At 34.2% G+C, this 17,918-nt stretch overlaps 2 protein-coding genes and 1 pseudogene across 2 annotated transcripts; 2 read left to right on the top strand and 1 right to left on the bottom strand.

Moving 5' to 3' along the window:
- The first annotated feature begins 5,424 nt into the window (after window positions 1-5,424).
- LOC120277312 lies at window positions 5,425-7,314 on the top strand (annotated as a pseudogene).
- A 4,673-nt stretch (window positions 7,315-11,987) lies between these two features.
- LOC120277310 (perakine reductase-like) lies at window positions 11,988-13,882 on the top strand. Its single transcript, XM_039284102.1, has 7 exons — window positions 11,988-12,078; window positions 12,174-12,341; window positions 12,437-12,643; window positions 12,739-12,911; window positions 12,987-13,083; window positions 13,169-13,322; window positions 13,396-13,882. The coding sequence occupies exons 1-7, from the start codon at window positions 12,025-12,027 to the stop codon at window positions 13,584-13,586; spliced, it is 1,044 nt and encodes a 347-aa protein (XP_039140036.1). The 5' UTR covers window positions 11,988-12,024; the 3' UTR covers window positions 13,587-13,882.
- An 887-nt stretch (window positions 13,883-14,769) lies between these two features.
- On the bottom strand, window positions 14,770-17,183 carry LOC120277309 (probable aldo-keto reductase 1). The gene is made up of 8 exons (XM_039284101.1): window positions 17,007-17,183; window positions 16,717-16,884; window positions 16,420-16,632; window positions 16,145-16,317; window positions 15,955-16,051; window positions 15,720-15,873; window positions 15,457-15,636; window positions 14,770-15,049 (listed from the first exon to the last, which is right to left on the bottom strand). The coding sequence occupies exons 1-8, from the start codon at window positions 17,169-17,171 to the stop codon at window positions 15,036-15,038; spliced, it is 1,164 nt and encodes a 387-aa protein (XP_039140035.1). The 5' UTR covers window positions 17,172-17,183; the 3' UTR covers window positions 14,770-15,035.
- Window positions 17,184-17,918: the final 735 nt, after the last annotated feature.

The following is a 17,918-nucleotide window of genomic DNA, read 5'->3' as shown; positions in this document are numbered from 1 at the left end:
ACAAGGTTCCGGTGGAGAAATCGCTCAATCTCAACACCTTACACCCTATATGACTGCACTAAGCTCTAGGGATACCTAAAGTGAAACCGATTCCTACAGATAGATCCAACCCTATTTCTAGGCGAAAGATCCCTAACCCCTTACAAGGTCCCCATGAAGAAATCTATCAATCTCACGTCTCACACCAAATATGGTTGCATAGAGTCTAGGGAATACGGAGATAGGAAACACTCATCAGAAGGGAAAGGGGAAACTCCACTATCTCATTACTCACCCTCTCAACCTTCTTTAACCTTGAAAGTTCTAACTCTAATGGAGACCTCTCTCATCAAAGTAACAATTCATGCATAATAAATCAATCACAAAGATCAATAAAACATGCAAGCCATGGAAACAAAAGGTTAAAACTCAAATTAACTCGGATTTAATAAAAACATAAAGCAAATTAATACAAAAGAATAGATCCTAGGGTTCACATGCCCAAATACCTACTAAGGTTTATCCCTCCATGGGGCAAGTTACAAAACAATGATTAATACAATGAATAGCAATGTAAACCATAGAGAAAAAAACACCCTTGAATTCGTGATGATGGCCTTGATGGGTCGCTCAACGTCTTGAAGAATCCTCCTCAGAAGCTAGGTTGCCGAAGGCCCACTTGATGCTATAACGGAGAGAAGATCGATCAAAGTTGGTAAAGAAGGGCCCCTAATATCTCCAAAGACTTCCTCTAAAACCCTAGCCGTCTTGCCATTAGAGTGCTCGCAAAAAGCCCGACAAAAAGTCTCCAAAAAATAGGGCAAACTGCCTATTTATAGTCACAAAAACGCGGCTGTCACGTGCCCTCACGCACCCGTGTGGATTTTTCACGCGCCTCCGTGGCTTGCAGGAATTTCCACGCGGTTATGTGAATAGTAATTTAGCTACAGTACTACTACAATGAAACGCTCCGTTGTTTGCTACAGTACTTAGCTACAGTATTTTCACAACCACGGTCCAAACACTCTTCTCTTGAGGCCACATGGTGGGGGCACACGTTCATGCGGTAGGCTATAAGACTCTTCTTCATAGACTCATCCTTGAAAGGTCATGCATTCTTCACAAAGAGAAGGAACATGAAGATGTGACTGCCTTTATGCCCTTCCAACTAGTAAATTGGCTTGAATCTCCTTGGAAGTTGGCACACATCTCCACGTTCATGAACTCCTCTCATGTCTTGGTTTTTGAATTAAACAAGAACTCCCAACATTGTGTCTTTATAGCCTATCTTTGTTTCCTTTCGACTCTTCAAGGCATTTGCAACCTAATTGCACAAAAGAACACCAAATACATAATATGAGACATAAACCATGGTAAAAATGATGCTCAATGCATGTAAAACATATAGAAAAATATATTTACTCAAGCACTTATCAGGCATCTTGTTGGTTGTATGAAAGACTACAGAGGAGTCTGTATGGCATAGTATGGTAACCAGAAACACTGGAAAGCAGTATAGTCTTGTCAAGTGCTTATTAGAGGTCATTGCCTCATTGAAAAAGTCCTTCGAAATGCTACATGCCAAGGTCATGTCTAGTACCATGTGTCAAGCATCCATGGGCATCTAAATTCATGCAAAGGCTTCTTGCATCCTCATGTGGCAATGTAAACCGTAAAAACAAGGTTGTACTGATTCCAATGACCAAAATCAAGTGTGTTGTGGGCCATGCCACCTTCAAGCCTGGTTTGATCCAACAAGCCTTGGAACTTGGTAAGCTTAACTCAAAACCCAATCTTACAACCTATTAGACCAAATGGGAGTAATTGGACTTGAACGCTCTCCAAGCTGGGTTGTTGGTAAATAATAAATTATAGTATATTTTTATTAGATTTAGGTTTCATTTCTTAGTTGATCATGCATTTTCCCCCCATGTTTTTAATTCAATTTCACTCTTTTAGTTCAAGTTACTGCTCTTCATCAGTTTACATGCAGATAAATAAAGTTTAGCCTTTATTTGAAACCCGCGTAACTTGTGACAGCTACTACATCCATCTATCATGGTACAAAAATTCAAAAAAAAACTAGAACTGTAGAAGAAGTACAATTCGCCAGTTCTAGCTAACATAGCCGTGGATCTTTGTGACCATCAAAACCCTAATTTAACCCTCCTCTATATAAGGTTAAGAAAAGGATTTTAAAATATCTTTTGGCTATGAAAGCATGGATAACAACAAGGATAGCATTTTTCTAAGAGCTGGGATCATCTAAAGCTATCTAAAAGGAGAAAGAGGACAAAGATTAAGGGAGAGATTCATCGATCTATAAGAACATCAAGCATTGAAGATCAGGAGTTTCTTCTTTCTTATTCATTGATGTATTCCATGTTTGGATCTATGATTGATCTGAACATTTTAGCTTATAAATCGAACATGAGCGTGTAGATCTTTTGTTCTAGGATTGAGATTAGCCCAATGTTTAGATAATTGACAATGTATTGACTTATATTTTTCATATTAATGTTTATTTACTTTTGATTCGATTTTATAGTACTTAATGCTTGTGAATGAGTTGGGCTGGTTATATTTACATGATTTTAGTTACCAAAGGAAGAAATGAAGGGTGAACTAAGGTGTTAGAAACCCTAGAATTGAACATGAAATCATAGATCATGATTTCTTAAGAATTACTGGATGTCATAGAACTTAAAGAATCTAATTAGATTCAATTACCACCAAAGTAGGTGTTGTTTTAAGTTGGATACATTGCTATATTCTGAAAGAAAATAGTGAGTATTGTAGGATATTCCATCTTCAAAACAATTAAACTTAACTGAAAAAAGAGTTAATCACCTAAGCCATTGGTAGCATTAATTTTGTTAGTTTTAGTTTTGATTACTTATTATTTCCATAATTCACATGCCAATCGATTCACCTAAATAACCCTAATTGCAAGAAATTGGTAGTTAGCAACAAAATCCTCGTGAGAATGATATTTTATTTATTAATTGAATGATCTGTGCACTTGCGGTATGCATCAGTTGCACCTAACCAGCAGCTTGAATTTGGGTTCAAGTCCACTAAACAAGGTTGAACTTGATTGATTTGAACTTCCTATATCTAATTCTGAAGGATGTTGACATTCCCCCGGACATTCCAGGGGAGAAGAAGACTAAACTAGAGTTACCAGGTTTTTGCACAGATGGTGTGAATAACTTGGATTAGTGGACAAGCAACATGCGCAACCGCTAATCTTTGGGTCCTTAGTTCCCTGGTGGCATCTTTCTCTCTTCCCCTAGGGTTTTGATGTTATGTTTCTCTTTTGTTTCTTTTGTTGTCATTTGTAGTTGTTGCCCTCCACCCTAGTGGAACTCTCTTATCACTCTTAGCTTGTGTTGTCATCCTAGTGTCTTTTCTACAATTAGTCTTCGTACTTATCTTTTCCAAGTATCAATGAATATGGTTTATCCATTTTTTTTTTAAGTAGGAATGAAACAGTAATCACCAAAACTGATAAAGGACATAGAAAAACTGGAACATCACAAGATCTACTAGAGGTAAAAACAGGTGTGACCACAAAACATGGAGACAAGTGAGGATGACACTCAAGAAACAGAAGGCGAGAATGGACTGCCCATCTTATGCAACACATGAAGAATCGATAAAATGCTTAGCTAGCACAGGTGTTGGGGTTAAATCGCTTCGAGTAGAGTTGGAGGAACTCATAACTTAAGTGAAAGGCGAAATTTGGAAAAAAAATTCACATCCGATGTATTTAATAAAATTAAAATAAATATATTTGAAAACAATTAAAGTAAATTAGATTTGAAAAATGTGTCATTTGTTTTTGTTATTTTAATAATAGACTAATAATATGTTTTTAAACATAAAAGGGTGTTTTAAAAAATTAATAAATTTTAAAAAACAATAAAAAAAAATTAAAAAGCAAAAAATAAATCACTTTAATAATTATAAAAAAATCAGAATGTAAAAAATTTTCCCAATTAGCTGCTCACTATGTAATGATGTGATGCCCCTAATAAAATAGCCCAGGCCCACTTGAACAATATACAAATTTTATAAGGCCTAATACGGGATAGGCTCAGGCCCATTTGAGCAATATACAATTTTATAAGGTCTAATACGGAGAGGCCCATGGAACAATCTATCTTGTTCACATCTAAGACAAATTTAAAATCAACTTAATTGTTTTTGGTTTTTTTTAAGTGCAAAAAATGTCACTTGAAAAATTTATTAACATCGTTAGATTTGGCCAATGTACAATTTTTATTCTCAAACGTAACCTCTTATACCTTCTTGTCATATTCTTCTTGATTTATCCTAATTTATAATTCACATGGTATTATTCTTCCTCATTTGTTGTTAATTTATTGTAATCATTTATATTTTAAATGCTATAAAACTTTTATATATATATATATATATATATATATATATATAATATCAAATGCTCTTAGTCCAGAGGTACTCTGGTCCCTTCACTTGGGTTAGACACAAGTTTGATTCTCCACTCTCGTGAAGGGTGAAAAGGGTGTAATGCAGTTGAGTGTGCTCCTTCTTGGTAAAGGCAGGCACTCCAATAAACCTCTCCTGTATCATCATGCCCATCATTATAGGTTGAATCAAGCCCAATATCTTTAATAAATACTAGGCATTCTCCCCGGCTTCGTATCGGAGTTTTTAAAATTATGAGGGGTTTTCAGGTAATATCATGTATAAAAAATAATATAATTAAACAACTCTTACAATGAAAATTGTTATATATCTTGGATTTTAAAGGTCTTATGGATATTTATTGCACAAATAAATAAGTGTACTTAAAGTTTTTTAATTATTAATACCATAAGTAATATAAATAAAAACTTAAATGCAATAAGTTTTTAAAAATTTTTATGGAGTATGTAATACAAAATTAATGAAAGTAATTGAACCTTTATATTACTTATTTTATAATTAATGCAAACAAATATTTAAGTGCAATAATATTTAAAAAAAATCATAATTATTCCTTGAAATGCTCTCAAGCGAGATTATACATCTATTTTAAATATATGTATATATATATATATATATTATAGAATCTAGTCAATTAACAAATATGTGGTTGGCATTAAAATGTCGATGAGCTAAAATAAATGATCCTCTATCATGAAAATTACATCTGCAAATGACTCCAAAAGTTTTAAATACATGATGTTCAATTTTTAAATAAATGTTAATGATTTATCACTTTATTCCAATAATAATAATAATAACAATTACAATAAAGTATATATACTAGGAAAAACATGGAGACAAATCAGGCAGAAGAAGTATTTTTCATGAATTTAAACTGAAAAATTCTCATCCACACATCTCTTGGAACCCTTACGAAAGCTCTTTTCTCACCAGACGAAGACCAAAGATCTAATTGATGTATAATTCCTTGCGGGAGATATACATGTGCTTGCAATCCAAGAAACTTCACTTTGATTGGCTCTACTTTTGAGCTCTATAAAAAGCCAACAGCTTCATTTTCGAGTGCATACTGTGAACCAATGGAAAAGAACAATCAGTGCCAGATACCCACAGTGAAGTTGGGCACACAAGGACTAGAGGTCTTTTTTTCTTTCTGATAAACCAGTTTCATCTCATGTTGATGTTGTTGATAATACTATGATTAATATGTATGAATTTTCAGGTTTCCAAGTTGGGTTTTGGATGTATGACACTGAGTGGAGGATACAACAACCCTCTGCCAGAAGAGGAAGGGATAGCCTTACTTAAGTATGTGCTCAATCAAGGGATCACCTTCTTTGACACCGCTGATATTTATGGACTTCATACTAATGAGATATTGATTGGCAAGGTAAGTCCTAATTATTTTCTTAATTATATTTCTAGTGAATGGGTTATGGGTTCATTATTTAGAAGAGAAAAGTTGAAAGGAAATTTGGTATTGGTAGGCATTGAAGTAGTTGCCCAGAGAGAAGATCCAATTGGCAACAAAATTTGGCAAATTTGTTACTCATGAAGGAGGTATGGGGGTGAACGGGAAGCCAGAGTATGTGAGGGCTTGTTGTGAGGCCAGTCTCAAGAGACTCCAAGTTGACTACATTGATTTGTATTATCAGCATAGGGTTGATCAGACTGTGCCTATTGAGGAAACTGTGAGTCTCTATTTCTTTATATGCATTTATCAAGAACAAGAATTACATATGCATTTCATCATCATCATCATCATCATCATGTTTATAATAATGTTTGTATAGATGGGTGAATTGAAAAGGTTGGTGGAAGAAGGTAAAGTGAAGTATATTGGTTTATCAGAGGCTAGTCCAGATACAATCAGGCGTGCTCATGCAGTGCATCCCATTTCTGCGGTTCAAATGGAATGGTCTTTATGGACTCGTGATATTGAAGATGAGATTGTGCCACTTTGCAGGTCCAAATCAAGTTCAGAGACTTTTTTTCATTTATTATTCCAGTTTTGTAACCTGAATTTCTCTTTATAAAAAAAAATATGCAGAGAGCTTGGTATTGGAATAGTACCATATAGTCCACTTGGCCGGGGATTTTTCGGTGGCAAAGGAGTTACAGAAAGTCTTCATGATAGCTTCGTATGTAGATACATAACTATATAAGTAATATGATATCAGAGCTGTTTTTCTCCTTGCTTTAATAATTAGCCAAATGAATGCTTGCCAATAAATTTTAGATACCACATCCACGATTTACTGGCGAAAACTTGGAGAAGAACAAAGCACTTTATGCAAGAGTAGAGAATTTGGCTAAGAAACACCAATGTAGCCCTGCTCAATTAGCTCTGGCTTGGGTTCTTCATCAAGGGGATGATGTTGTTCCTATTCCTGGTAAGCATTTAATAAATTTCTAGTATGAATATTTCTGATTTATAACATCTTTTCTTCTTTCTTATAATTTCAGGGACAACCAAAATCAAGAACCTGGATAGTAACATTGGGGCATTACAAGTGAAGCTAACAGAGGATGACTTGAGAGAAATTTCTAATTTAATTCCTGCCGAAGATGTTGCGGGTTCCAGGAATTATGAGTTTGCTGAATCAGTTGACTGGAAGAAAGCAAACACACCACTTCCTGCATCAACTTGAGATTCAAGATCACGTCTTGGTTGCATTAATAATAGGTTGAAGACCAGAAAACAGAGTCTTTTGTCAGGATATGTTGATCTCAGTATTATGTTGTAGTTATTGTGTTGTATATTTTCAGCAATCAGAATGCTATGCCAAATATTTGAAGTTATATTGTCATAAATTTAGATGTATCATTACTTTAATATATCAAATATATGTTAGTGAATCCAATGCTGCTTGAGAAGGTTATTCATGATTTGTTTGTTTTTTTGCATGTATTCTTATTTCTGCTTTTTAGTTTGTTCTTATCTTATTTATTTTTCTAATAGCTTAATTCGTGTATCAATGATTTATACATTTTTTTTTCTGAAAAAATGATCCTCTCAAACTTGATATAACTGAGTAAAGCATCACATGAGCGTATAACTGAGTTGAGTGGGATGTGTCAAGTCAAAATATGTTATCACTATAAATTATAATTTTAAAATTTTATTTGAATGATAGAAAGGAGCTTAAAATTGAGAAATCAAATGGCCCCTATGTTGGGGAGCTAGAGTCTCAAACACAGAGCGGACAATTCCCTGCAGTCAATACTATTCGCCTCTCTAGAATCAACGACAATCAAATCACCATAATTTGCATTCAAACTCTAGTGTATATTTTTCAGGAACAAAAATTTCCATGGGAAAACTTTTCACTACAAAGAGAAAACCACAAGAACCTAGAGCATTCAAATTGTATAAAAAGTAGCTACAGTGTTCTTCTCGCTTAAGCTACAAACTAGATTAATCTAGCAAATTGATGCATACAATCAATAACATGCCTTCCTTAAGCAATGAATAGCACACAACAAAAAGAAAATCAACTCGACCTAGCAACCTTCCCACCATCTTGCAAACCCTAGCTTAGGTTTACAAGAATGAAGAAGAAGAGCACAAATGTACCTTCTCTTTTTTTTCTTAAAGCTCTCAAGCTCAAATCCGAAACTTTAGAATGTCTCCAAGCCTTCCCCTTTGATGGATCCTGAAGATCTAGCCCACAACCCTCTCTTTTTTTTTCTTTCCTCTCTCAATAACTCTCCCGAATGCATTGTAAATCAAAGAGAGATTGAAGAGTTAAGTCTTTCGTGTTGTTACAGTACCACTTAACGCAGTTGCTCTCTGGAAACTCCATATGAGCATCTTGCGGCCCGTATACCCCGCATGACTGCTATAGTAATTTCTACACAACTCTATTTTGAATTATATACTTGTTCTAGGATTCAAATAAGGGTTGGAAACCTTACACCTTACACCTTACACTTTAAACATTCGAGTTATTAATCTCACTCATCTCAGTGAAGGCCTTACTTTTTTTCTCTCTATTGAATAAACTGACTTAATTAATCGAACCAATCAAATTTCAATTTGTTTGATTTTTTATTTTTATGTCTCAGTCTACCAGTTTGGTTAGCTCAACTGAAAATAATAATAATATAAATAATATAAATAATAAATTAATAAACTTAAATATAAACTAAAAAAACTACTTTTGTATGCAATGGCTCTTTTGACTGATTACAAGTCAATTATTCTCCGTTATAATTTTGTCGCTTCTCTAAATAAAAAGCAAATGCTTTTTTTTCTATGTTATCTTCGACCTGTGGCCTACAAGTTTGATTTTTTTTTTTTGTAAATATAAATAAATTATATTTGTTAAAAAAATAAATAATATAATTAAGAGACTACACAAACATCCCAAGATGAAATAGGAGTGACAATATGAAACAAGGGTGATAAGAATATAAAAGAAACACAAGTTGGGACTTGGAGAAAAGAAAAATCACACAATTCAAGTAATATGATTGAGAGTACAGTATGGGTAACTTCAGTATGGGTGGTGCACAAGAGACAAAAGCTAGGTGTGTCTTATCGGTTCGTGGCATCACGTGACATTGTCAACGAAGAGCCTTAGTCGGCATCAAGTGACCAATATTTTAAATTTTTACATAGGCTAATTCATAGGTTATTTGGAAAAATTACAAAAGGTAATAAATGAGAGTAAATTTTTCCGTCGAGTATCTAACTTTGACTTTATTTTAGTTTGAGCACTAACTTTCAATTTCTATCAAAATGAATACTAAATTTTAATTTCATTTCTCCGATGGGATAATTGGGGATTTCCAGTGGATTTTTGGTGACATGGACGCCTGAAAACTTGCATGAATGCTCTAGGTCCACGTCACCGACTCACCAACTAAGCTACTTAACCAATATGGCGTTTTTTTTCCACTTAGGACATACATGTCAGCTTCTCCCCCATCACCCCTTTTTTTTCCTCTTTCTCTCTCGACTACTGTAGCCCGAATTTCCTCACATTTGGACCTCATTGTCCACTACCATTGGGAAGATCATGGTATTGAAACCGGGAGCAATTCTATTGAAGATGCAGACATCTACATTGGGATAGCGTGGCTCAACCACCTGCGGAATAGAGGTTGCTCTTACACCATGGAGGTGGATTGGGTGATAAGACCACCAGACGTTGTCTGACCAATCTACGGTGAGATAAACAGTTTATAGTTCTAAAGCTTCAACTGTGAATCAATTGTAGGGCTTTTACAATAACAGGGTTTGTTATTGTGAATAAATGGTAGGGTTTGCCATAGTTAGGATGTCTAAATTATTGGAGAAATACTGGGTTTTATATGTCGGGATGTTTATATGGAGTTTGTTTCTCAAATTTGAGCTTTTATAAGTTGGGATGTCTATATGGAGTTTCAAAATTTTATTGTGTTTTTATTCTAATTGCCTGCTATGTTTGATCAGTTGAGTCTAAGATTTGTTCTCAAATTTGCGTTTTTTAAGTCGGGATGTCTGTATAGAACTTTCAAATTTTTATTGTGCTTTTATTCTGGTTGCCTGCTGTGTTGATTAATGTTGGGGTTTATTACAGTTGCTATGTTTATTTTGGTTGTCTGCTATGTCTGTATGGTATTTTCAAACTTTTATTGTGCTTTTATAAGTCAATGATCAATTTCCAAATTCCAACTATGATAACTCAGATTGGATCAAATGTTGAGAAAAAAATAGTTTGTATGCTCTTATAAAAATGAGACTAGAATCATACTTCTTTATGTTTTCAAAGAAAAAGAAGTAAACCATAATTTATTTCCAAAAGAAAACATATATTTGATTGATATGTGAGTATATCATCTCTAGTTGTTTGTGAAAGTTGAATTTATATGGAAAGCATCAGACACCTATGGAATCAAACAAGAGTAAAAAGGCAGCAAGCAAGGAACATAAGGTCTTAAAAATCCCTGGACTGAGGTCCCAAATGAAGAAGGCAAGGAGAAAGAAGGAGTTGCAGGGAAAAAACCAAAAAGATGGATTCCTCCAAGACATGGAAGATTGGGAACACCTGTACCTGGGCCATCATGAAGACAAAACAAATTTCTTTATCTTTTTTTTTATTTTTGGTTAGACAGCTGGTGCAATGTCAAATGAATGATTTCAATTATGGGATTTTGATGTAGGACATATACTACTGGTTTGGAAATTTTGTATAGTTAACATGCTATGTTTCTACCATTCATTTGAATGAATCATTTTTTTTTTGGACCCTCATGTGTTATCTCTGAGATAGGTTGATTTTTGTGGATTATAACAAATGAAATGTTAATTGGATGAATTTTTGTACAGTTGAATTAATTTTGTGCTAATATGGATTATGTTTTTGTATATAATGTATCACTATACATTGCAGAAAAATGTAAGATGTATCTGCATTTATAAATGAGGATCAAGTTGTATGTATATATGTTGTAGCTGTATTTATAAATATTGTAGTTGCATCTCTATAAATTCCTTAAATTGTAAGGTGTGTGTCTTTGTATTCCTTATACTACACAAAATTTAGATTAATAGTTATATCCCTTATACTACACAAAATTATAATAGCTGTCTTTTTATTCCTTATACTACACAGAATTACAATAGCTATATCCCTAGAAGTAGTAGATATAAATCCTCACATCTGAGCATCGAATGGCTCCATCCTTTCTTCCTAGAAGCAACAAACATAAATCCTCATAGCAGAGCATCAATCGGCTCCATCCTTTTCTCCCTAGAAGCAACACACATAAATCCTCATTGCTAAGCATCGAACGTGACTATTATTCAACTCCGGTGAACGCCAGTGGTGAGTCTGACGCACCGGTGAGGAAACTAGGGCTATAGTAATATGGAGGAAAAAAAAGGAAAAGCAAGGGGTGGTGGGGGAGAAGCTGACATGTACGTCCTACATGGGAAAAAACCACATTGGTTAAGTGCCTCAGTTTGTGAGTCGGTGATGTAGACGCGGGGCATCCATGCAAGTTTTCTGGCGTCCACATCACCTAAAATCCACCAAAAATCCCCAATTATCCAGCTGGAGAAATGAAATCAAAATTTAGTGCTCATTTTGACATAATTTGAAAGTTAGTGTTCGAAATAAAATAAGGTCAAAGTTAAATACTCACTAGAAAAATTTACTCTAATAAATAATTTAATATTTTCTTAATATGATAAAAGAAATTTAAAAGTATAAGAAAACCTTCACGAGTACGTGCCACAATTAACTTCAATTCTTTAATAAACTCACTGATTAGGCGGGAGTTAGATTTACAAGTGAGAGATACATTTTAAAAAATGTGAATAATAATTATGCACGAATAATTTCAACACCTGAAGCATATAGACCGCTGACTAAGCCTTATGTATACTTTGTTTCTAAGCACTCTAGCTGTCATTTCCGTAAAAAAATTTAAAGACATGGGTCTCAAGTGTACTTTCCACATCACAGAGCACCATTTGCATATTTTCTAACATTATTGTTGGGACCCACATAGGCCCATTAAATTTAAGACTCGTGAACAACACCATAGTACCGGCTGCTCATACAGTGCATTGAAGACATGGAGAAGAAGAGGATGATCCCAAGAGTAAAACTGGGAACACAAGGATTAGAGGTGCTTGTTCTACCATAGCGTTATTCATTTTCTTTGCAGCAATTCTACTTTTTTATGGTTTTCTTTTCTTTCTGGGATTATTGTTATCCAAGTAGGTATCCAAGTTGGGATTTGGATGCATGACACTGAGTGGAGGTTACAACAACCCTCTGCCAGAAGAGGAAGGGAAAGCCATCATTAAGCATGCATTCAACCAAGGGATCACCTTCTTTGACACCTCTGACCTTTATGGACCTCATACTAATGAGATCTTGATTGGCAAGGCAAGTGCCCAATTGTTTTGCTTTTTTCTTAATTATATTTCAAAAAAAGGGTTTATTATTTAGAGGAGAAAAGTGAGGAATAATGGTGCTTGTAGGCATTGAAGGAGTTGCCTAGAGAGAAGATCCAATTGGCAACGAAGTTTGGTATTGTGAACATGTTTGGAGATGGTGGTATGAAGGTGAATGGGAGGCCAGAATATGTGAGGGCTTGCTGTGAGGCCAGCCTCAAGAGACTCCAATTGGACTACATTGATTTGTATTATCAGCATAGGATTGATCAGACTGTTCCTATTGAGGAAACTGTGAGTCTATCTTATTTTGGGTGCGTGTGTTTGCATATCAAGAACAAGAATAACTCATGATCAGAATTATTATATTCATAATAATGGTTGTATAGATGGGAGAATTGAAAAAGTTGGTGGAAGAGGGGAAAGTGAAGTACATTGGCTTATCAGAACCTAGTCCAGATACAATCAGGCGTGCTCATGCAGTGCATCCCATTTCTGCAGTTCAAATGGAATGGTCTTTATGGACTCGTGATCTTGAACAAGAGATTGTCCCACTTTGCAGGTTCAAAGCATGTTCAGAGACATTTCTGTTTTATTGTTTGAGATTTGTAACATGAATTTCCCTTAATACTTGCAGAGAACTTGGAATAGGAATAGTGCCATACAGTCCACTCGGTCGGGGATTCTTCGGTGGCAAAGCAGTTGTAGAAAATCTTCCTGAAAACACAATCTTGGTATATGTATTGTCTGTATGTATGCATTTACAAGCAATTATGAATTTCATAAGAAGTTGGTTCATTAGCTAAGTTCATGCATTAGGTTCAACATCCAAGATTCACTGGTGAGAACTTGGAGAAGAACAAAGCAATGTATATGAGAGTTGACGATTTGGCAAAGAAACATCAATGCAGCCCTGCTCAACTAGCTCTTGCTTGGGTTCTTCATCAAGGGGATGATGTTGTTCCTATTCCTGGTAAGCATTGGATAAATTTCTAATATGAATATTTCTGATTCATAACATCTTTTCTTATTTCTTTTAATTTCAGGGACAACCAAAATCAAAAACCTGGATAGTAACATTGGTGCTCTGAAAGTGAAGTTAAATGAGGAGGAGTGGAGAGAGATTACAGATATAGTTTCTGCTGAAGAGGTTGCAGGGTCCAGAACTTATGGTTGTGCTGAATCATTTAGCTGGAAGTATGCAAATACACCACTTCCCCCATCAGCTTCAGAGTGAAGATCCAGTCTTGGCTGCAGAAATAAATTGGATTGAGATCAGAGTCCTTTTTCATGATATTTTGAACTTAGGATCTTGTTATAGATATGCAGAAATAAGAATACCATTTTCATCTCATAGGACTCTTCATTGAGTGCAATCATGTAGCTGACAGCGTGTATTTCATTCTGATTGATCAACCAGGTCAGTTAATTTTAATGTATCGTTATATCAATGCCATAAATTGGATTGAAAACAGTGTGTATTTTGTCCTAAAGTGATGATCAACCTGGTCAGTGAATTTTAATGTATTGTTATATCAATGTCAGCCATATATATATATATAAAAGGGTGAAAGTTCATAATTTCTCTGAATCATTCTCCTGCTGAAGTATGCACCAAATGTTCATTATAAATTTTTGTCAACTCTTTATTAAGATATCCACTCAAATTTATGAGTTATTGGAGGAAATTGGATTGCAAAACTTTTAGAGATATGTATTACAGAGAGCTTGAGAGAGACGGAGAGAGTAAGTGAAAAAAGTTATAGGCAATAGAAAATTTTCTTTTTCTGGTGACCTTCAATTTATATAGATGTAAATCTTAATGTTTTTATATTTGTTTGTCTAATTTACTGTTATTATGTGAATCATTAATTTTGGTTTTGTAAACCATGACACTGTAATACCCAAGTGATCAAAATTTGGCAAAAAATTTTTATGCAAAGAAATAAATCTCATGATTTCCTGTTTTGAGCTCAGGAAATAATAACATTCATAAGAAATATTATGGATGCCACTGTTATTTTACAGTATGCACGGACAATTGGGTGAATGTCATAAAAGGATATTTGCTCCCTTTGTTTAATGCATTTGTGGTTTATCCACTTTATCAAAAAAAAATATATCATAAAAGGACAGCTTTATCGGTTATAATTCTTTTTTATTTACAAAAACAAGAAGCATCTTTCAAGTCAATAACCACTAGACTACGACTGAGTTTTTGCTTATAGATTATAATTAGATTGAGTTTTTGCTTATAGATTATAATTAGATTTAACATTATATATATATATATATATGCATATATATTTTTATACTTATTCAATATTTTTTTATTTTACATATTTTGATGAATGTGGATAAACTACACAATTATTATAAAAAAAAACATAAAATAAAGACAACAATGACAAACACCAAAATCAAACAAGAAGTAAACAAAGATGTCATACATCCAAGAGAAAATACACAAAAGGAATAAGTCGAGAAAAACACTAAAGGTCCACCAGGGGTCAAGAGAAGAAGCTAACGTGAGAAAGACAGAGTAGAAAACAAACATTTAGATAACTGGGTCAAGAGTGTCACTTCGTGAGGTGGAAGTGGTCGGCTCTCCTTGCACAGAGATCAAAGGTCTCACAAATTCAAAGCTCCTTTTGATGGTCAGGAGTGTCTCTTCAAGTGTGACCTTTCAAAAATCTGGAGCTGTATTTATTCAAGGAATTAGCATATGATTAATTTTAAATATAAATGAAAGATGTGATGCTGCTGCCATGTGTGAAAAAATACGATCATTCCGTTGCTAAACTTTTCCAAGGAAACATTATTCCACACAAATGTAAATGTAAGCTGTATCAGACAATTTGATCTAGTTCATTTAATGTGATAACAAGAGTAGAAGAGGAGGAAACCAACAGTATACAAATTAAGTTATAGGAAACCAACGGGAAGATTAAAATATAATTGTAATGTTACATGAAACTATTACTATGAAACCAAAAGCACAGAAACATGATAACAATACAAACTTCTTGAGGACTGTGTCTCCACATGTTTATCATATCATTCAAATGTTGATGATAAAACCCAAGAAAGAAATTTGGAATCTCAACCTGAATTTGGAAGTGGTGTATTTGCATACTTCCAGATGAATTTTTCAGTATAATAAAATGCTCTTGAACCTGCCACCTCTACTTCTGATACTAAATCAGAAATTTCTCTCACGTCCTCCTTTGTCAGCTTCACTTCCAAAGCTCTAATGTTACTCTCTAAATTCTTGATTTTGTTTGTCCCTGAAATATTAGGAAACAAGAAAAAAAAAAAGAAAAATTACAAATAAGAAATATTCATATTAGAAACTCATCAAAATGCTTACCAGGGATAGGAATAACATCATCCCCTTGATGAAGAAGCCAAGACAGAGCTAGTTGAGCAGTGCTGCATTGATGTTTCTTAGCCAAATTCTCAACTGTCAAATACAGAGCTTTGTTCTTCTCCATGTTCTCTGCTATGAACCTCGGATGTGCATCCTAACATTCATTCATAAACATCATTCATTTAACTTGTACAATAATTTCTAATCCATTAATGCAAAACTAATATCCACACACCAATTTTGTGTTGTCATGCAGACTTCCTGTAACTCCTCTGCCACCGAAAAATCCTCGGCCAAGTGGACTGAATGGTACTATTCCAATTCCAAGTTCTCTGCTTATATTTTTATGAAGAGAAATTCATGTTACAGAGCTCAAAAAAGAAAAAAAAAAAAAGGAAAGAAACTGCTCTGAACTTGATTTGGACCTGCAAAGTGGGACAATCTCTTGTTCAATATCACGAGTCCATAAAGACCATTCCATTTGAACTGCAGAAATGGGATGCACAGCATGAGCCCGCCTGATTGTGTCTGGACTGGCCTCTGATAAACCAATGTACTTCACTTTCCCCTCTTCTACCAACTTTTTCATTTCTCCAATCTATACAAACATTATTATCAATATAATCACGATCATGAGTTGTTCTTGTTATATATACAAAGAGAGAGAGAGAGGGAGAGACAGAGGGACAGAGAGACTCACAGTTTCCTCAATAGGCACAGTCTGATCAATCCGATGTTGATAATACAAATCAATATAGTCCACTTGGAGTCTCTTAAGGCTGGCCTCACAACAAGCCCTCACATACTCTGGCCTCCCATTCACTTCCATATAACCATCTTTACTTCTACTCACTCTCACAATACCAAACTTTGTTGCCAATTGGATCTTCTCTCTGGGCATCTCCTTCAATGCCTACATATAACTATCAACTTGTCTAAGATTCCTCTCCTAAAACACAAACCACATACATAGAAATTTAAAAAAAGAGGAACTTGCCTTGCCAATCAAGATCTCATTAGCATTAGATGCATAAAAATCAGAGGTGTCAAAGAAGGTGATCCCTTGGTTGAACGCATGCTTGAGGATGCCAATCCCTTCGTCTTCTGGCAGAATAGTGCCATACGCCCCAGTGATACTTGTACAACCAAATCCCAACTTGGACACCTATTGTATGACATGAAATTAGACAAAACCTTGGGACAGATAGAAAAAAGAAGAAGAAGAAGAAGAAGAAGAAGAAGAAGAAGAAGAAGAAAGGGACTAAGAGGAAAAGGTATGACTGAGACCTCTAATCCCTGCGTTCCAAGCTTCACTCTGGGCACCTCAGTCTTCTGCTCCATTTCTGTGTTCCCAGCTTCACTTATTCCTGTCGATCGGAATCTGTTTGGCGTGATTTGCGCGAGAATCCTCCTTCGGAGGAGTAGAAGTGGACAAGCAGGTTTTTTTAACATGCTTTCTGTACCAACTCTTTATCTGCACTTTTTTATACTGTAATTACACTTATGCCATTTTATATAAATAAGATTGCATTTTTTAAAAGTATAAATATCAACCCTCTATGTTTTTGTTTTTCGCTCCTTTAATCCTTCAAATATAAAATATGTTTTTTTGGTCTTTGTATTTGCACATTTTTATTTTTTAGTTATAAAATCCACCTTTTTGGTCCTCGTATTTACACATTTTCATTATTTTTGGTCCCTCTGATTCATCAACTGAAAGGACCAAAAGGTAGATTCGTTAATTAGAAATGTGAAAATACGAGGACCAAAAAGACGGATTTTATATTAGAGAGATTAAAAAGGCGGAAAACGAAAATAGAGGGACCATTTTGATATTTTGACCTTTTACAAAATAATAGTTTATATTTAATAGTAAATAATTAACATGATTGTCATTAAATATTTCTAATAATATTAAATTTGTTATTTTAAATAATAAATAATTAGCATGATTAACAATATATTTACTTATTTATTTTAATTAATTTAAATAAAATATTACAACTAATTATTATAACGTAATACATGTTTGTTATATTAAGTAATAAATAAATAATGTATTTTATTGCTATTTAATATTTTTAATATGTTATTTATCTCTTCTAATTGTAATTAACTATTTCAACCAATTAATATAAATTAACAATTATTTATTTATTAAATAAATAAATAACTAACATGATTTATTATAATAAAAAA

Source organism: Dioscorea cayenensis, chromosome 15, assembly GCF_009730915.1.
Source record: "Dioscorea cayenensis subsp. rotundata cultivar TDr96_F1 chromosome 15, TDr96_F1_v2_PseudoChromosome.rev07_lg8_w22 25.fasta, whole genome shotgun sequence".
In the NCBI taxonomy this organism is placed as follows: Eukaryota; Viridiplantae; Streptophyta; class Magnoliopsida; order Dioscoreales; family Dioscoreaceae; genus Dioscorea; species Dioscorea cayenensis.
Note: the sequence above shows the minus strand (reverse complement) of the source record. Positions and strands in the feature narration are given on the sequence as shown.

Coding starts and splice junctions, on each gene's coding strand:
- LOC120277309 (XM_039284101.1), bottom strand. CDS start 17,171: ATGTTAAAAAAACCTGCTTGTCCACTTCTACTCCTCCGAAGGAGGATT. Junction 16,318..16,419: donor CTGTGCCTATTGAGGAAACT/GTGAGTCTCTCT, acceptor ATGTTTGTATAG/ATTGGAGAAATGAAAAAGTT. Junction 15,874..15,954: donor TGCATGACAACACAAAATTG/GTGTGTGGATAT, acceptor AATGAATGTTAG/GATGCACATCCGAGGTTCAT.
- LOC120277310 (XM_039284102.1), top strand. CDS start 12,025: ATGGAGAAGAAGAGGATGATCCCAAGAGTAAAACTGGGAACACAAGGA. Junction 12,644..12,738: donor CTGTTCCTATTGAGGAAACT/GTGAGTCTATCT, acceptor ATGGTTGTATAG/ATGGGAGAATTGAAAAAGTT. Junction 13,323..13,395: donor TGATGTTGTTCCTATTCCTG/GTAAGCATTGGA, acceptor TTTTAATTTCAG/GGACAACCAAAATCAAAAAC.